The 21,322-nt window shown below is 39.8% G+C and overlaps 1 protein-coding gene across 7 annotated transcripts in view; it reads right to left on the bottom strand.

The window, feature by feature from the left end:
- kifc3 (kinesin family member C3) overlaps positions 1 to 21,322 on the bottom strand; it is a 55,675-nt gene that overhangs the window by 33,749 nt on the left and 604 nt on the right. For 2 of the 7 annotated variants that reach the window (XM_037979863.1, XM_037979865.1), the window contains exon 1: positions 9,015 to 9,327. The exons of 1 other annotated variant lie outside the window; for it this stretch is intronic. In XM_037979863.1, coding sequence (XP_037835791.1) covers positions 9,015 to 9,200 — 186 coding nt within the window. In that variant the 5' untranslated portion in view covers positions 9,201 to 9,327. Of the gene's footprint in view, positions 1 to 3,672; positions 3,762 to 9,014; positions 9,328 to 21,322 lie in introns of those variants that run through there. 4 more of the 7 variants (XM_037979866.1, XM_025008303.2, XM_017427209.3 and 1 more) reach the window with 3 other exon arrangements.

The following is a 21,322-nucleotide window of genomic DNA, read 5'->3' as shown; positions in this document are numbered from 1 at the left end:
ATCTGATGTTTCCCATTTCAGTGAGAATAAAACTATTAAGATTTGAAAAACATTGCATTCTGTTTTTATTTACATTTTACACAAGTCTAACATTTTCAGAATTCAAGTTTTAAATAAATGAGCAGATAATTAAAAACAACTGTGCTCTCTGTATTTACTGACAGAAGTAATGGTTTTGGGCAGATGCCCACATGCAGACCAGTAATGGGAATGCAAATTATTTGATTTATAAGAAGCAGGCATGTCTAGAACAGGCACCTGAGAACATAAGTGGTGATATCATAAAGGGAGAGATGGTGTTATCAGTTAGTTCCTGAAGTGTATGACAGTGAAAACAGCAAGTGAAAATTAGCAGACCCAGAGGGTGACTTGTAGACACAGACAGCATGACCAGCATTTGGAGTCTGGTAGGAGTCAAATTGTGGCTTTATACAAGGCTGGGGGTTCATACCATGTAAATGCCTGACCTATGGGGCATACATATGTCCTATCCTGTCATTTTCAATAGTTTGCAACTATGCTGTACTAGCTGAAGGAGTCCTTTAGGGCTTGGCCATCCTTGAGGACTCCTGAAGCAGCTGACAGGTAAAGGGTGGCCAGAAGGACTGCGGCTTCTTTAGTTGCAGATGCAAATCCCTGGCATGAGGGGAATTCAGAGAGGCCATGGAAAAGGACTTTTGATTGGCAAACGATTGGGAGGTTGTGGCAAACTGTTTGAAGACCCAGAAAGGGAAAGCAGGCTCTGACTAAGGCCATGCTTAGTAAGTAAAATTTATTTATAAAGTGCTTTTCACAGACACAAAAATCACAAAGCGCTGAACAATAGAAGTCAGCCTTAAAAGCTATACAAGCATAATCCAAACATAACACAAAATCAAGACATAAAAGCCTGGAAAAATAAAAATGTTTTAGCTGCTTTTTAAAAACCTCCACAGAGTCAGCAAAATGGAACTGTAAGGGCAAACTGTTCTATAGCCTTGGGGCCACCGACTGAAAGGCCTTGTCCCCTTTAGTTTTTAGCCATGTACATGGAACAACCAGGCGATTCAGAGTCTGAGAACGTAGGCCAGGAGTAGCAGAGTATTTTGTTAAAAGCTGACAGTAGTGCTGGGCAATATAACGATACATATCGTGGGGACGATAGAAAAGTGTCTATCGTGATATATTTTCTTCGTCTCTATCGTTTCTATCATAATTGTGTCAATGATTTATTTCATAACGTAGGCTACAACGAATGTATTAGTGTTGTCACTTTGCATACATTCAGTTTATATAAGTGATAAATAAGAAGAAAAAAACTATTTTGCGAAGAACCTTTGGAACCTTTGCGACATGACGCTGCTTTACGTGTGGGTTTGCGACATGCTTTACGGCAGCGGCTTTCTGTGCGGCGCCGTGTTTTCACCATAAGTGCTGAAAGATGGAGACGCATAAAGTATCAAACCCGGGGTCGCAACNGGAGCAGAAAAAGGTAATATGCTAACTCTGCTAATGCTAATGCTAACTCTGCTATTAGACTGTTTTCTCATCTGACGCCAACACAACAAACCTCTTCTATCACTTAAAGAAGAAACACGAAAAATAATATTTAACAGTCCAAAAAGTGCAAGGCCAAACAAGTTGTAAAAGAGCCGGGGAAAGTTGCGAAAAGTAAAACTATAGTCGGCCGAAGATAATAGAGTGTTGTCATTTGATACGGTTACGTCGTAACAGGTACATATATATTGCTGCACTAAAATGCAGCAGATCTCATTTGTGAAAGTTCAGTTAAATGTCACTTTTGAAATAAAAGCTTGAAAAAGGGAAGAAATTAGATTATTTTTTTCATATTTTTCAGAGAATAACTGACAACATACGTAATTGGGGTATATCGTGATATATATTGTTATTGTGATATAAAATTATCCATATCGTGATATAGGATTTTTTCCATATCGCCCAGCACTAGCTGACAGATATAATCAGGCGCCTGGCCATTCAAGGCTTTGTATGTCAACACAAGAACTTTAAAACGAATTCTAAAATCAACTGGGAGCCAGTGTAAAGAATGTAGAACTGGAGTGATATGAATGAATTTAGTGAACAGTTCCTCAGTTGCTCTGAGGAATGAGAATCTGTTTGACATTCTCATACATTGAAGTCTGATAAAAATTGGTACAGACCATTTGATGAACTGGGGAATTAGATTTTCCTGCCCTTCATTTCATTTTTGACACCTGGTACTTGCTGGGTTCTAGTCAGTTAGCTGTTTTTTAAGTCAAGGGTAGCCTTATACAAATTTGTGAAATAATGGAGCTTTTCATAGGCTTAACCTGCCTACATGTGGCCTACAAAACTCTGAAAGGACAAGCAACTCCAGAGAAGTTATTCTTCAGAGGATGTTACTTTGGTCATCCAGCCAAGAAAGAAAAAAAGTCAGATACTGTCATAACACTGAAAACTGACTCGACATCCTGCATCTTTTTTGACTGAACCACACAGTGCAACTCTTATTCAACCAAAGTACACTGATTCTCTGTTGTCTTACAGTGATCTATCCATTCACCCATTTTTTAAACCAACAATCTTCTCCAGGTTGAGGGGAGATGGTGCCCATCTCCGGTAGTCACTGTGCGAGATGCGGGGTACACCCTGGACAGGTCTCCAATTCATGACAGAGACACAGACAAATGAGAGATGACCCTTGATGCTCTGACTCACACCTAGGCAAAATTTAGATCATGTTACCCAACCTGAATGTTTTTGGTCTATAGGAGGAAACCCCACACAGGAACGGAGAGAACATTTAAACTGAACACAGAAAGGCCTCAGGTGGCAGGAGAACCTGTGGCCTTCCTGCTGTGAGGAAGCAACTCCAACCACTGCACTGCACATTTTAGAATGATCTCATTTATTAAACCAACATTTTTCTCTCCAGTTTAGTGATGACCAGCACATCACATCAACCTCAACTCCAAGCAGCAGCTGCGGCAGGAAGTAGCTGATGTGTTAAAAGCTATCTGAATGAATTTGCAGTTTGTGTGATCTGCTGCCTGTGTCATGTTTCTTTTCTGAGGAGAGGAGGGGGGCTCCTACAGCTGTTAGACTTTACCTGGTGCTTGACCCTCCTCAGCTGGTGCCCCTCAGTGTGGAGGAGCAGTTTCTGATTATTAAACAACTTAGAAATTACCAATCAGAGACACCACCACCACCGACAGTCAAAAAAACAAACATGTTTTCCTGCTACACTAACAGGAGCAACACACTCTGACCTACTTCTAACAAACTGCATGAGTCTCTACGAGCAGGCTAAAAATACCTGACAGAGGCTCCACCCACACCTGCTGCCAGAAAACCAGACACTCCGAAAGGCTGCTCTGCACAGTCGACCCTACCGGGAATGGTAATCTGTCACAGAATAACACCGATCGGGCGATGGCAGAAAAAAAATTGTTCAGACAAAAGGATCAGACAGAAGAGGAAAACGGCACAAAGACAGCGCTTCACTCTGCAGTCTGCTTTAACCTCGCCGCCTGCTCTAAGCTAACAGTCTACTCCATTTCAGGTCACTAGCAGAAACAAGAGCCTCTGCATCAGGTTACAGACAGCACTCCATGTGTTCAACATGTCTGCAGGATTCATCCTCCATCAATCCATCCATATACACCATTCATTAATCCATCCAGATCTTACCTTCCTACAGAATCAACCATCATCATCACTGCTGCATTTTCAGAACTGCAGCTCCACAAACGCCACTACCCGCAGACCCCCCCCCCTCCCCTCACACACTGCTTCCACCCTGTTTCCCTGGCAACAGCATCATACCTCCTGTAGCCCCACCTTCTACTCCCCCTCCCAACAGATAAATATTTCAGCTGAGCTGCCCCTCCCCCACCAAAGCCTTCAGTGTGTTCAGTTAATCTGTCTCTTCTGGTTTTATTTGACAACAAACACTTCAGTCTGCAGGACCAAACACAAACCTGCTCTCCTAAGATTACAAATAAATAAATAAAATATTCCAAAAATTACCCTCAGTTGCAAGCAGGTAGGGGGGAGTAGACCACACGTGTTGATTTGAAAGAGAAAGGAAGGTACATTAACCATGACTGTGTTCTGCTCCTGCAGCTGTACGTGCCAACTGTTCTGTAACTCATGCAAACAAACAGAACTGGACCAGATCTGGGTTTATTACATCTGTAAATTTTCAAATATAAATACTAAAAAAAAAGGTTTTGGTAGGGTAAATTTGCTGTGGTTAGTGTACTTTCTTTTTATGTTAAAAGAAAAACAAACAAAAAAAAAACCACACTAAAAACATCAAAACTACAAGACTAAATTGCTTGAAGATTCCTTTAATCCAGAGCTGGAAAAAGTACTAAAGTATTGTATTGAAGTTGAAGAACAGTTACTCTGTTCAAAATTGACTCAACTACTTTTAAAGTTAATTGTATAAAAACAGTGTGGGATGGTCTGAACTGAAATGATTTATTCTCTTGGTGCTCAACTTGTTCAACAACAAAACGTGTTGATTAAACCACAAAGCAGCTGGGAGAAAAACTCTTAAATGACCTGCCCTGCTCTAGATTTTATTCACAGTTCATTCTTGTGGCTAAAGTGATACAGTTCTTACTTAGAGACAAAGGACAACTTGCTTAGATCACCATGGTAACAGAAAGTGAACTCCAGTGCAGGTGATGAGTTCAGTTTGATCCTAAACTGTCAGTAAGAAGTTCTGTCTGAGAACTGAGTCTTTACTTAATGAGATCTTAAATACAAAAATCAGACTGACACAACATTTGTATATCATCATAGTTATACCTGCTGCTGTACGATTTTATCTAACCACATTGTCAAATACCAAAACTAAAAACTTTTCTAAAAGTCAGTCAGTGCTCCACATTTAGATGCTGATGAAATGTTGGTGTTTAAATACAATGAATAATGATCACTTTAGCATTCAGACAGCTGCTGATGTAACTCAAAAATATTTCTATTTAAAAAGCTTTAATGGCTGATAATTTTACTGGGACAGATTCTCAGCTTAACTTAAAAAACCCACACAACATCTACATGAAACCCCTGCCATGGAGTGAATAATCAGATCAATATAGCTGGTCTACTGACAGACTGTAATTACAGTTGTCAAATAAATCATCGTGGTGGACGTTTAGCCGTCAGCCAGACAACATGTGGTGTGCCTACAAGTACATGTGTGCTTGTTTAAAAATAAATAAATGATGTAATCCGGATCATGATCACCAAAATTTAATCTATTATTTGTTGTGACAACCCCACTATTTCCTGAAAAATTAGTTCAAATGTCTTTTTACGTGATCTTGCTAACAAACAGACAAACAAACCAATGAACATAATCAAAAACAAAACTTCTTTGGTGGTGGTAACAAAAGGGTCACATGTAGGAGCATAGAAAAGTTGTTACCTGTGACCCTGACCTTTGACCCCAAGAACCTTGAAATCAACAGGCATCATCTTTGATCCACAAGGTGTCCAGTTGTGGAATTTACCAATCAGATGTTATACAGAAGAATCTGTGATCTTGACCTTTGACCAGATCACCACCAAAATTTAATCACTTGATTCTTGACAGACAGATGCTACCGAAAACATAGTTACCTCCTTCAAGGAGGTTACCAAGTGCAATACAACATAGTCAAATAAAAGTTCATATTGTACTTTAAGTAATTCATCCAAAGTACATAAAATTTATACTCAGAAAATAGCAGTTTACATTTACTTGCGTTACTGTAACTACCTTTGTTTCAATCATATCTCCACCCACCTTTCATGCCAGGATTTCAAAGTCAGATCACCTTATGATGAGAAGTAATGGAATTATAGCCATTTTAGCCAGACCTTGTAAATGACATTATGCACAGTCTTGCATATAATTTCAATTGCTCAGACTAAGAGCAATTTAAAAACCTTGAAGAATAAACGTCCTCACCCAGAAAAGGGAAGTAGCGGCCCGCCCCTGGAGCCAGGCCTGGGGGAGGTAGCTTACTGATGAGAATGTGGTGACCAAGCCTCAACCCTTGGAGCACAACTGGGCCAAGCCCAAAAGAGTGACAGGAGCCACCTCCATGTGGGCCCACCACCTGCGAGGAGGACAATATACGCCGAGTGTGGAGTAAGCTGGATGACAGGCGAGGGAGGGTTCCTAGCCATGCCAACTCCTGGCAGTGATGTTGAAGGTCACCTCTCTTGCGGAGCTTGTATGTGAGATTCAGTAATACCAACTAGATATAGTTGGGGTCACCTCTACACAGTTTGAGCTCTGGAACCCAACTTCTGGAGAGGGACTCCTTCCTCCTCTGGAGTTGCTTTGGAAGAGAGGCAATGAGCAGGTGTCTTGATATTCACAAGCCCCCAGCTGAGTGCCTCAGTGTTGGAGTTTTCCCTGGTGAATGAGTGAGTTGCCTCTTTATGGAGGAGGCCTTTAGTTTTTTGCTGTCCCGGGGGACTCCTGAAGAGTGTGTTCCAACTATTGAGTGATCACACTTCTCAACCACTCTAGGGTGCTGAAAGGGATTGATTATTGAACATGAGGTTCAGGAGGAGCAATGCAGATTTCATCTTGGCCATGGAACAGTGTACCAGATCTTTACCCTTGCAGAGTTGCTAAGGGGATCATGGGTGTTTGATTCTCCAGGATACATGCGTTTTATGAATCTGGAGAAGGCTTATGACTATGTTCTCTGAGGCATTCTGTAGGGTGTGCTGTGGGAGCATGGAGTGGCTAGAACCAAACCAAGAGTTGTGTCCAAGTTACTGGAACAAAGTCAAGCTCATTTTCAGTGTGGGTAAGTCTTTGCCAAGGCTGTCCCTTGTCTCCAATCCTGTTTGTGGTATTCATGGACAGAATGCCAAGGTGCAGTCATGGGGAGGAGGGTGTCAGGTGCAAAGTGTGAAGCAGCTGGAATGACAGTTATGGCCTCAATCTGAGACCAGGTGGCCAGGCAGTGGCCAGGCTCAGCTTTAGAGATAAGGTGAGTAGAGCGGCTGCACTTCCATATCCGAGAGTTAGTTGTGGTGGTTTAGGAATCTGATTAGGATGCCTCCTGAATGCCTCCCTTCAGAGGTTTTCTAGTCACATCACCCCAGGAGGAGACCCCGGGAACAGCTTAGGTCCCCCAAAGAGCTGAGAGTGTCGCTGGGGAGAGGGACGTCTGGGTTTCCCTCTTGGACGTATTGCCCTGCGCATCAACCACGGATAAGTGGTAGAAGACAGATGGATGGATGTGCAATCTCATGCAAGGTGTCACAAAATGTGTTGGCTCTTGGAGTATGTGTTGTGTTGTCTCTCAGCTACTACTACTACTCCAGATTTTAGCTCAATATCTGTAAAACTGACTGAGTTATTGAGCTATTTTTGTGTTTGCTAAGATTAATTAGCTGTAGTGTCCATCTTGACTTAGAATTACTCCAAAAGTTAATCCTTTGTAGATATACATAGTGATTACTTTCTGAGAGTTTTATTTAAACCCTTCCAGCAGTTCATGAGATATTTTGCTGACAGACAAATGAAAACACAGACAACTTCGGTGGAAGGCGATAAATAATTTCTCACTGCCAGCAGTATTCCTTTTCTCCTCTGAGAACTACAACAGGATCAAGGTTCCAGCCAGCAAGTCTAACGTTCTCCCAGTAACCAGGCCTGTTCCTTTTTATCCAGCTGGGCTAAAACCTGACTAGACGTAGTACTGAGTAGCAGAGGGAAAAACATTGGCCACCAGTAGGAAGTGTCACCTTAAAATCAGGGACAACCTATCAGTGCAATGTGAATTTATGATGTTATTAACAGCTAACAATAAGAAACAAATTTGCTTTCTGAGGTAGACTACTAGTTTACTAACCAACTACTAATAACTGACATTTTCTAATCATTAAATCAGATCATTATTGTCCGCCACTGAAGGCTGTATATCTACAGCCAATTCATTTTAGGAGTCAGTCCCATTCAAAATGGCCACCTCAGCAAACTGACCTTAGAAAAACGCAAAAAATGGCTAAAAATCACTCAATTAGTGTCTTAAAATTTGATGTGGTAAGAGCTGAGCAGGTTTAGTTATGAAGCAAAGTTTATCTAAGCAGCGAATCACAGCTTCTACAGAGCCTGAGACTGTTCTTACATGAACAAGTTTTGTTTGTGTTCTAGGAAATTGCATGAACCAGATGTCTTAATGGCAAGAGGTGTTCAAAAGTTATGTCCCTATACGCTTTGGATTCTTGTCAATAAAACCAGTTGGGTCAGCCAGACCTCTGTGCCAAAGAATTGTATATAAGTGTGTTTGAAACTAGTTATATAACAAAAGGATTTGTGACATCACTTTTAAGGTATGAATACTGCTCCAATTGTGCCCCAATTCAGAGGTTTGGTTTAACTGTCCAGAATGATTCTGTCAATAAAATAAATAAATAACTAAATAAAAATAAAATCACAGTTTGCTGTAATCTGAGTCTAGTTGTTATTGCTTATAAAGAAAAGCCTATTCAGAACTCAACATTAGGCTGAAGGAAAGACAAGATGCAGCTGCTGATCTGTACACACTTGCTGCCAGGAATAAGCGGAGGCTAAATAAGGTATACATTTTTTTTCCTATTAACAGATCCATGCATGTGCGTGCAATGGTAGCTGATTGTTGTCGTTTGTTTAAAAAAAAAACAACAACAAAAAAAACAAACTTAAAATCCTATTTTTATCATTTGACATTTAAGAACAGTCCTTAGCCACTGTGCACATGAGAGCACCTGTACAAAGATATACTGCGTAAAATGTGTTGTGGATAAGTTTGCTAAGCAGTGATTTGGCTTGTAATTAAGTGGTTCTGTGCTGCAGCTGAGTGAAGAGAACACTGGAAAAGGTGATGAGAGTTTTATAAGTTGTTTAAAGGCTTCATTTATGTGAACATGTGCCAATTTTAACTTTAGCATAAATTTTGCCAATTTCATTATTAGCAACCGTTTTGCTGCTTTTAATTCTTGCTCTGCTCATTTCAGCCTACGGTCCCTACCTGGACTTTTCCCCTGACGCGCTGTGCACTTCCTCTTCTCCTCTTTCTGTCAGCCTTCATAGCACCTCCACCTCCTTGAGTCTCAGCATCGCCTCCATCCTCTGAGCTCCTGTCGAGCTCTCCACTGGTCCTCCTCTTGAAGAGACTGTGGAGAGTCAGGGCAACCAGCGTGCACAGGACGTACATGACACCGTCTCACAGGTGCAGCTCCAGGTGAGTGGGAGGCTTCATTTCAGAACAGGTCAGACCTCCAGTTCCTCCACCTGAGTTCTGTTTGGATTGGTTCAGTCTTGCTGCTGTGGTCACTTTGTTTAATACCCTTATTCCCTGGTTACCTTTTCTACCTCACCTGTTTTACCTCAGTCCTCAATCCCGCCCCCTCACAGATAACGCCATACTTCCAGTGAACTGATAAGACTCTGAACCTTGTCCTGTCCTCCCTGTTGTTGTTGTCACGTCCTCAGGTGTCTCTCGGGTAACATGAGCCTGCAGCTTCAACATCTCAGTAACTCAACACTCGATCATTTGAAGTTGTTTCATGAAGTCCAAATGTCTGATGTTTTCACTCAAAATCTCCCCAAACTTAGCTGAAAACAGTCATCCAGGTAACAAACAGCTGGAACCTCTGTGGGAAAAATAAAGTTTGGAGTAAAAGATACAGAACTTTCCAACAACCCAAAGATAAGTTTAGTCATGGGGTTCTGTTCTGAAAAGTGATGTTTGGCTGAATCTTTCAGTGTTTCTGCAGAACAGCTTTGATCATAAACAGCTGCAGAAAAACCTCTTCAAGTCTGAAGTTAAAAACTGAAGCACTGCAGACTAACAGTCCAGAAACCCTCAGTTTAGAAACAAACCGTTCAGATACATATCATCTGTGGAAACTGTTGATCCAGAAAATCTCAGTCCAGAAGATCTTGCTCCAAAAACTGCTGGTTCAGGAACTCCGTTCTGAAATCAGGTTGATGTGGAGTCCGTTAACTTCCTGGTTGCTGAGTCTGCAGGATGTGCACAAAAATGATTTTCTCTGAACGAAACAGATTAAAGCCTCTCGGGTCTTCAGCTTCCCTCTCAGTACCTCTCCTCCCTCCCTGACCCAGGACCATCTGCTGCTGCAGGATAAAACCCGACAGAGTACTGCCACAGGACCCATCTCAATGTTTCACTTTGTTCAGAATTAAATTGTTTTAATGAAGCCTCTCTCAGCAAGCATTTATCTAGAAAAGTCTGTGACACCCCCCGCCCACCTGCATATTGGGACCCCGACCCAGTTGGAGCTGACAGTCTGAATCACAGCCAGAGAATCCTGATGCATTGGATTGGCTCTGTCATGTCCTGAAGTGGACGATGAACAAAGCTGGTACTGTTTATGGAAATGAGTCCAGGGAGGTTTCTGGGGGATGTTTTGGGTCCAACAACTAACAAAGAAGCGGAGTCCCTGCAGGAAATATGTGCTGCACCATGAATGGGCCAAACAGCGGTCACCTGGTTGATACTGAACGGTTCAAATCACTGAAATGGCCAATAGCACAATCTATGCAAGATGAGAATTTGTGCTGCTATTTTGCTAAGTGCTATGTGGGCATCCTTAGATCATGTCAGCATGGTAGTAGACCATAAATGTCAGAATAAAAATCTAAACTCAGCAAAGAAGCCCAATGTTTCCCCATTAATTGTTGTAATTATTAAAACCTGAACTTGGAAAAAACATGGTATTGTGTTTATCTTTGTTTTTCCACAATGGAAACACTATCTAATACACTGTATTATTAAAGCAGGGGATGTTGTTCTCTCTAGAGTCTAGACTACACAGTTATCAAGGTTAAACATTTCCAGAATTATGAGGAAAAAGAATTTTTATAATTTAGTCTCAGTTTAAACATAGCTCTGCTACCAAAGTCTAGCATTAATTTCACTAAGCAGACCTGTAAAGTTTTTCATTACTTAACCTGGTCTGGTTAGAATGATTACAACAAGATTATAGGGCGGCCTCACACAGTGGTTCGGAGTTTGTCTTCCAATCACAAGGCTGGAGGTTTGATCTTCAGCCCCTGCAATCTACTGAAGTGTCCATGGACAAGACACTAAATCTGAATTTTCAGTCGACCTGCAGCTGATAAAGAATCCAACAACAACCTGGGTGTGGGTGTGTTTATGTCTTTGACAGCCGATGAGAGAAATATCGGCTTTAATCCAAGAGATTCTTTTCCTTGTATCGTTGATAATTGACCAGGTTTATTTATTTATTTTTTTACACCAGCCTTTCCCATCATTAAAATAGTTTGATTGAATCTCTGCTAAAAACAGCTCAGAACCAAAAAGAACCCAAAAGAAGTCCATAAAAAGGTTAAAAAATAAAAAAATCTCCTCATTGGAAGATCTTTATCAATTCAAAGAACAGAGTGTGGAGTTTAAGCTTTTAAAGCTGAGATGTTCTGTAAGCTAGATTCACATGCAGATAACCTTCATTCACCTCACAACAGAGGCTCATTAGAGTTTTTGTTAGCCTGATTCACAAATGTGCCACTTTGCTTACATGAATGAAGGTGTGATTAGAGTGAAACTGACTGGGTATCCGGTGAAATGAAGTGTTCTGAAGCCAACATAAATCCAAAGAAAGTCAGAAAAGGTGCTTGTTTTCAGTCTCTCAATTAATTAATTATTTGACCAATCATCTGGCTTCTGAAGAAAATTGTTGGCGCTTCAGAGCTAATAGGAGTTAAATACACAAGCACCCACTACTTTTCAGTTTATGATTTTCTAATGTAATATTTTCCACCTCCACTCCCCAAATAAACTTAAATAATTGAGTATTTTTGTAAAATTACTACTTTTATTAAAATAAAAAAAACAATTAAATTCTAGGTTGTAAGATAGCATAACAGAAAAATACAAATATGGGTAAATACTCCTGCAACCTATTATATGACAGCAGAATAAAACTCTTAAACTTCTGTTTTTTATGTAGGAAGAAAAGTTGGGTCCTGATTGCAGCTCAGCAGCTCCACCTGCTGGACTCCGAGGACCATAAACAGATTTTGGTCACAGCAAGCCTCTGCTGAACTCCAGCAGTCAGTCTCATCTGAACCTGAGCTCGTTCATTATCCATCTATCAATCCATAAAGCCATCCAAGCAGTTGAGCTACATCCAAACTAGTGATTACATAGACTTCTGTTTGGACTTAAAGTGAGGTAGTGTTGTTGCTACATGTTGAGAATGTGGAGTAACATAAACAGCACTCTGCTATCTGTCATTATCATTGTTGTTGATCTGCTGTTGCTGCAGTAGAACAGCTATTGAATGCAGCCTGTCTGTGGTGTGCATGTGTAATTTAACATGTTGTGGCTTCCTCTGAAATGCAAACAGGAGGGGCTGAAAAGTTCCACTCTGAGCCCTGTGTTCAAAAAGTTTTAGTGTCAGGGAATCAGATTGCTGTTGTCATGTAAACAAACAGCCGAACTGCAGTATAAAAGTTACAGTTTCACTGAAAAACAGCTTTGTGTAAACAGCTCTTTTCAGACCTCAATTTAAAAAGTTTCAGGCCAGATAGGAAATGTACTAATTCTAAAATTATTCCTGTAAAATTAATTCCTGTCACTTTAAAATTATTGTATTTTGACTCAAACTATCATATGTGCTGGGCGAGGTTTCAATTTCCAAACTCTGCCATTTAACAAAATAGCCTGCAAACTAAAAATAAATAAATAAAACAGAACTACTCAAAATATTACTTTAAAGAAACAAACAAAATACAAAGACAAGAAATCCCTCCACATGGTATGCCCCGATGATGTCATCCATGACCTCCCATACCCATTGAAGCAAGTGATGCTGGGCCGGCCCCTCCCACACACCTACTTGGGCTGCAGTCTACCTAGGGACAAACAATGGTGAGTCTAACAACTCAAAACTAAAAAAACATTTATCTACGGTGATTAAAGAGTTACCTTTAAAAAAAAATAAAATAAATGTTAACTGTAAAATAATGCTGTCACTCAAACCCGGGATAGAGTGAAGCACAATTACAAAAAACAATATTTAACTCAAACCTCTTAATATATTATATATATATATATATATATATATATATATATATATATATATATATATATATATAGACTGGAAAAAACACAAACCTGACCACTTTGTCACATGGTCCAAGGATGACGTTGGGTTGCTGATACATGTTCAAATCAGTGAGTAGCACAAACAGCTCTCTGCACAAGTAGATGAAGAACAGTAATAATGGTAGATAGCAATGGGCAGAAAAACTAATGATTGCAGCAGTCTGTAGTGCACACACTCTGTTTCACACCTCTGCAGGGGGTTTCGTCAAAAACCTCCAAGGAGAAAACAAGAACTGTTGTAGTGTACATGTACATGAATGGCCGAATCACATCAAAAATGTTCGTTTCACTGAAAAAAATCTCAGAAATTAGCTGCTGGTTTACACAGATTATTTATATTTAGCAGATTCGCCAACTAGTCATTACATTTGGATCTTGGCATCAAAACAACTGTTTCTATCAGTCATGTGGTAAATTATGTAAATTAATTTGTTCTTTGCATGTTAAAATACAAAGCTACAAATCATGACAACTTTGATCACCACCTTCTTAAAAAACTGCTGCTAAATCCGACATTTTAGGCCACGACAGAAAAAACAAAATCCTGCAGGGACTGATTGTTTATTTCAGGATCAAACGCAGGTTCAAAAGGCAACAGCAGCAAAGTAAATCAGCACACTGACCCAATAAAACCTGGAGAATTGAGCTGGATCTGAGCAGGTCTCTGTTCTAGTTTCATAACAGGTTTTTGGGGGGGTTAGTTCAGTTTGAAACGTTTGAAGTCACAGTATTAAGTTCTGTTTCATCACAGGTCATGTTCGGTTTTGGTTTTCTTTTGTTTTAACAGGACAGGAATTTTGTCTTCTGAGACCTTGGAAAAATACAAACAACTAGAAGTTTCTGCAAAAAATCTTCTGATACTCCAACATCGACTTTCTTCTCTAAAGCCCAATAGGAATTTGGGAATGACTTTGTAATAAATCACATATCCAGTCTATATGCAGGATGTTAATCAGGAGCTCAAATAAAACTTCTGTTAAATCAGAGGTTCAGTGGGACAGTTGGTGCAGCACATTTCTGGACAGAAACAAAATCAGGATCAGAAAACAGACTTCCTCTGAACCACAGAGCAGTCAGATGTATTTTGCAGTTTGCAGCGTGAAGCTGATAACAACAAAAACTTTGTATGTTCACTCTTCTGATTGGACTGGAACGTTCCTGTTCCCTTAAAAGGAGAGAACAAGAACATCTGAAAAAGTGTTTAAATGATTAAACTAATCTGGAATAGATTTGTATCTCACAAGATTATAGATTATGCTTAGTGACTTTTTAGTCAGTTAAAAAACAAAACAAAACCAACAACTAGTCTCATAAAATTATAGATACCACTTCCTCACAGTTAAAAAAAATAAAATGAAATGAAAAGTCCCTCAAAAATATCTAGAAGCACTTAGAGCACAAACCTCTATCAAGGCCACAGAGTGATTCAAAATTAAATAAAAATACACAACTTTTTTTTTTGAAAAAAATAGTGGGATCTGGATTCAGGGTTTCCCCCTGAAAAGAGGCTAAGCCCAGTGGTAGGTGGCCATTGACAGTTGACAGGAAAGTTGAAAATATGGCTATTTATTATGTGATATTGTAAGATACTCTTACCAAATATTTACACAACTACAAATTTACAAAAAGGCACTTTTGAAATACTTTTTAAAACAAAAATACAATTAAAATAAATACTAACTGAATGCACCTACTTTAAATCTTAAGTCACATTTACAAATAAATTAAATTAACATAAATGAAAAGGTGCAAACGAGGCACCAACACATATCTCACTTCCAGGCCAATGAATAACAACAGAGAACTCTGAAAAATAGAGAGATGCTGTACTGTACTGTGCATATCTAATGCTGAATTTAATAGCATCATTTTACTGTTAAACAAGGATAATATTTTCACTAAGCACAAAACATGATTACCATATTCGGTCATGTAAAGCCACCAGCTGAATTTCGGCTCACCTTACCATTTTTGGTTCAATCCGCTAGTTTATTGCTGTGGCTTCAGCTACATGCTAACTCCAGGTGCTGAAGGTGGCTCGGCCTCAGGGCTCATTGGAGTCACGCAGGGCTCTGTGAACAGCGTGCTGACCAGAGCGCACAGTGGAGGCATTTATACTAGGCGCTTACGTCAGTGCAGTATTCTCCAAAAAGACGAGGGGCAGTACGCTACGTAACCAGTGGAAATACAGTAAGAAAAGAAAGAGCAGATGGTTGTCACATCAAATATGGCTGCACGTATTCAGGAGGAAGAGCTGTTGTTCTTCTGGCTGTGATACAGAGAGGATGTTTAAACTTAAAGCATTCAGTTTGACTTTTATTGATTTATTTACTTTAGTTGTGATTTGCCCATCATAGGACTAATATTTCTTCCCTCTGTGGTCTATAAACACTCCTTTTTATCGGCTGAAGCAGTAATCTCCTTCCGTGAGTTTTGAGCCGTTTGATTATCTTTGTGATCCCTCATAGGAGGGACCATATAAATGCTGATAAAGACGAACCAGCTCCGCTAGAGCAGCAAAATCATCCATTTTGAACGGAGTGCGGCATGTGCGGCCGGCCCCAGTTTACAAAAAGTGCACGACGAGACATCGCGCAGGACCTTCGCGCAGGGGCGGGGACAATGCGATTGCATCACTGTTGGCATGCGCACCCTCGCGCGGTGACCTAGATAAAGATAGCGGTTTTGAGGGAGCGGGTGGAAAAAAAAAAATAAAAATGTGTATAAAAAATGATGTATTTATAATAAACAAGCAGAGCTTAGCCTGGCGGCCCCCCCAGGCTTATAATACGCTGGGGGAAACCCTGGGATTTTAATTTGCATCATAACCACAATTTAATCCATTGTTTTTTCTGACAACACCAACATTTCCTGAAAATTTCATCCAGATCTGTTCATTAGTTTGTACCTGATGGGCCTGACTCTTATTAACAGTTAATTCATTAGTATGATTTGTTCTTTAAATTGCCATATATGATATTTATATAATAAATAAATGATTATTCATTAGACTTTAAAAACTCAGCGTCCTAAACAATTAACCCAACCACAATAGTTTTACTAAAATAAGTTCTGTCCATGCACTGACATCTTCTGGCAAAAGCAAAAGCAGATATGAAATCAATCAGAACCTAATGTCTCATACAGTATCAGGAGACGATTGGGTGATGAAGAACTGTGACACCGATTCTTGGCTCTTCTGTGTTTTTACATGTGTGTAGCGTTGCTCTCCTGACTCAGGCTGTGTGATGGCAGACAGACCACCATGCACCACTGAAAACACTCGCCAACACATTTTACAATCATCTCCACTGACCCTGTCCAGTGATGACCCTGTCCTGTCCCAGCGTGTAATGAACATTTATGGAAATATGGAACAAATCCCACAAGATTTAATTGCCAAATAAAGGATGATTCTGTATTTTACAGGATGGGTGACAACCTTAGTTACCTGTGACCTTGACCTTTGACCCCATAAACCTTGAAATCAACAGTGATCACTTTTGACCCATGAGGTGTCCGACTATGAAGTTTAACATTTATGTTTTCCATCTACAGAGTTGGAGATGTGGCTGATCTGTGACCTTGACCTTTGACCAGATCATCACTGAAATTTAATCACTTGTTAAATTGTACCATGTGTGACGTTTTCTGATAATTTTATGAAAATCCGTTCATTACTTTTTAGAGAAACAGAAGCTACCAAAAACATAACCTCCTTGGTGGAGGTAACCAAAGTCTATATAAGTCGTGAACAAATGAACAGATGCTCAACAAAGACGCATTAAACAGATTAGTTGGACAAGTTTTTAACTTCCACATCAGAATAAAACCAGAAGACAAATCAATTTATAAATAATAAACTTAATTACTTTCTCCAGCTTCTGTTCTCAGCACATTTCTGTCAGCCAGCATCAGTCAGACCTGTCAGTTCATCTGACCACAGATTTAAGGAGATCTGAGCTGGGATGGACAGGATTCGTTATTTTTAAAGTTTTACTCCAACAGTACAGGGGCAACACTAAACCGTTCACAGACATTCGTTTGCTGATAGAGAAAAGTAAACTGTGTTGAGACTTTCCTGAGTGATTTAGATGGTAACCGCTGTGAATAAATGAGGACAAAATGTTATTTCTGTGACTTACTGATTCAACCTGTCAGTTTTTGAGCAGCAGTATTGGCAGTATTAAATGATCACTATTACAGAATATCAAACTTTGTAGATATATTTATAAAACACAATAATGTAGAGGTTTTGCTGGTCTGAGGGTCTTAAACGGTTGCTATCCAGCTTTAGTGGTAGTAGTTTAAACGGATTCCCATCATATGCTCTAAGCTTGAACATATTGCCCGAGACTTTGTTTACAAGTTTGCCATTGCCTATTGGGAGTCAGCACTGACTGTTAGCAAAATATCTCATGAATTCCTGGACAAATTTTAATTAAACTTTCAGGAAATAATCATTGAATAAGCATCTACAACTGATTAACTTTTGGAGTCAATCCAATCCAAGATGGCTGCCACAGCAAAATGACCTTAGAAAACACAGTTTTACAGTTATTGAGCTAAAATTGGTTTTAGCAGCAGCTAAGACTCAGAGTTCAAATGTGACATCTCATAATATGACTTGAGAGTTCTATAATGTTCTATTCTTGGTTTGACCAAAACGCTGCAACTCCATTTCTCAGCATAACATGATCCTAGAGTAAAACTCTGACATGGAATTCTAGGCCTTCAATGTTTATTACTTTAAATCCTGAATCCTGAAGACCCTCCGACTCAACTCTCCTGAACATCAAAAGTCTGATTAGAGACGACATGAAGTCTGAGATTCTACAGGATCTATGGATGACGGAGACAGAGGAAAAATAGGCCGGGTAATACAGAAACCAGAGACCAAGCATTTTCCAAGTAACTGGTGACTCCCGTCTTCTTGGGGAGCAGACTACAAAGTGAGCCTCAGACAAACAAACAGTCTCTATGTAAAAACTAAAGTTTGATCAAAAAAAACTTCTTGACCCGTGAGCAGCAGAAGGCTCTGATGGTCACATGTTCATTTTTAGGTTATAACAGTGTTTTATGAAGGAGGCATGACAAGTTAAAAGCAGCCTTCACTTCCTGTTTGGAAGAGAAAATTCCAAGTGTGCTGATGTGTTGACTTTTGTTCCCCTGTTAAGATCTCAGTCTCCATAGTTTGCTGCACTGCAATAATTTTATTTATGCTGGAGTAGGAACTTTAATCCTATAGTTTGTAAGCCTTTGTCTACATTTTATCTGTGGTAAACTAAAATAAAATGTTGATTGTGATTTTTGGAGAAAATTGTTTAGGATAATTGATTAATCAAAATAGAAATAGTTCAGCCCTATATTGGTACCCTTAAATAAAAATCAATCAATGCAGCTTCAGATTTTTAAAAAGTCCAATTTCCGTTCCAGAGAAATAAAAATCAGAATTATCAGAACTGTGCTGTTTGCATGTCTTCAGCTTTGATTCTTATTTCAGAGATTTAACCAGAAACCTTTAATGTTCGTGAAGCTGCTGCTCTGATAAAGGAAACCGAGTAAAGGGTTAAACTCTGAGCCCGGTTCTGCCTGTGCAGAATGACAAGTTTCCTCTGATGTGGCTGCAGCTCAGAGTATTTTTAGTTGCAGACACACCCTGATGTTCACCGCGGCGGCACCAACGGGAAGTCAGGGAAAATTTCTGCAGATGTTCCACATCTGCTGCACGGCAAAACCAGCTGCTGTAGTCATTGAAACTCAGAAAAGCACAGTTAATCTGTCTGGTTCTTCAGTCAGACACTGAACTGATCTGAGGTCCGATATCTACAGAGTTATGTGACACGAACACTGCTCCACAGAAACTTATGTACGTTTCTCAAATTCAAGGACAAAAACTGCTGAGAGCGTTTCTGTACAAAATAACATCAGATGCACTTCAATGTAAACCAAAACAAGATATTTAAAACAATCTCATCCCGGCCAGAAAAAAAAAAAAAAAAAAAAAGAGGGTCTTGTGCGATACTGGATCAACTCTGTTCTCAGAACCCGGAATTCAAATCAGATGTTTCAGCTGGAAAATTCTGGGAGGAGGAACTGGATGAAGGAACGTCAGAGACTGAGAAGAAACACAAAAGCAGCCGGGTTCTTAAAACTGACTCTGTTCAAACCAAGATCTGATGAAATCAGTGTGACACGAGTTACAGTGCCTATAAAAAGTTTTCACCCCCTTGGATGTTATTGCAGTTACAGATCAATCACTATCAATATAAACTGGCCTTCTTTACAAAAGCAAAATTAAATAAAAAAAACTTTAATCTCACAATCAAAATCTACAAAATGATGCCAACAAAATAAAAATATGGGACGTAAAATACCTGATTGGGCTGTGGGAGCTCTGTGCTGCCGTCTCGTAATCCTGACGCTGCAGGTTTGAGCCCAGATTGTGTCAAGAAGAGCATAAAACAACTGAGACGTCTTTCATGCAAGTTTGCATGCTAGCAGCCAAAAAAAAAACCAATGTAAAATAACTGCATAAACATTCATCCCTTTAAAGTAACTGTCCTAATTCAACTCAGAGAAGCGATTATTGAAAAGTTCAAGTCAGGAGATGGATAGAAAAGGATTTCCAAGGCCCTAAACATCCCCAGGAGTTCTGGTAAATCCATGATCAAGAAATGGAAGGAATATGGGACATGTGTAAATCTACCAAGAGCAGGCTGTTCTCACAAACTGAAGGAGCTGCATTGTGTCTTTGTGGATCTCCAGAAAGCAATGAGAGGATCTGTGGTTCCGTATAAGGAGGTCTGGTGTACTCGACAAAGATGTGAGGGTGGTGATGCTTTACGATGGACGTGATGAGACTGATGCATTCTCTCTCTGGTTCCCTGTAGAACACCTGACCCACACTTCTGGACTGGGACAGTTTTTTACTACTACCGCCACCTTTAAAAACAACCACAAGTGCAACAAAGTGGTGTACATGTAAAATCAAGGAACATTTAAAGCATAAAAACAATAAAACATAAGTAAACCAAACAGGAGCAAGTGTCAAAAGTTAAAATAATAAAAATGTGTTTTAGAAGAGTTTTAAAAGTAGACAGTGAAAGGGCTCGCTGGGATGAAATGGAAGGTTGTTAATATAACCTAGGAACAGCAACAGAAAAAGCTGCGTCCCCTCTGAGACTCCGTTTAGACCTCAGCACCTCCAAGAGCAGCTGATCAGCTAACCTGAGGCACTGAGCAGGAGAGTACAGGTGAAGCAGTTCACAGAGGTAGGACAGGCCAAGTCCATTTAACATTTTAAAAACAATAAAAGAATCTTAAAATGAACTCAAAAACACACAAGTAGGCAGAGAAGGAAGTGGGGGTGATGCACTCCCTCTTATGAACTCCAGTTAGAAGTCGAGCAGCAGTATTCTGGATCAACTGGAGACATTTGGGAGGACCGGCTGACTCCAAGGTAAAGAGCATTATAGGAATCAAGAATGATGTGATGAAGGTATGAATTACTGTTAAAAGAATCAGATTTACCTTTGTTAGCTGCTTGGGATGATAAAAACTAGACTTGACCACTGCTCCCATCCCAATTTAAAACCACTGTCTATTTCAAAACTCAAATTAGAAACTGCTGGCTTTACATACAGCACCACAGGGTCCAAATCAACAGGAGGAGGTTCACAGGAGCCACTAGGACCAAACACCATCATTTCTGTTTTTTTGTCATTACAATTCCAGAAGTTTAGGGTCATTTGATGTCTTCAAGACACAATAGTAGTGCCTTAACCAAGAGGGCATCCTTTTTCCCCCCAGTGACATGTTATGTATTTTTATATATTTATTAAATAAATGACTGTCAGCATAACAATGAAAAAGAGCCCATGCTTTCTAAGATTTGAACACAAAGGAAGCAGATAAAAAGAAAAAAGAAGGGGACCAAAGACTGAGCCTTGTGGAACTCCAAAAGACATTAGGACCAGAGGAGGTTTAAGAACCAGCTATATTGATGCACGTGGTTCTGTCAGCCTGATAGACATACACCACTTTAGCATGGTACCACAAATACCCAACCCAGTACCAACACATGGACTGCTACACCCTTCAGTGTTTAGGATCAAGTTCTCTTTTCTTTGGCTTTTTAAAATGTTTGATTTGATTGAAATACAGACAACTCATTTATTCAC

This window comes from Kryptolebias marmoratus, linkage group LG15, assembly GCF_001649575.2.
Source record: "Kryptolebias marmoratus isolate JLee-2015 linkage group LG15, ASM164957v2, whole genome shotgun sequence".
Classification (NCBI taxonomy): Eukaryota; Metazoa; Chordata; class Actinopteri; order Cyprinodontiformes; family Rivulidae; genus Kryptolebias; species Kryptolebias marmoratus.
Note: the sequence above shows the minus strand (reverse complement) of the source record. Positions and strands in the feature narration are given on the sequence as shown.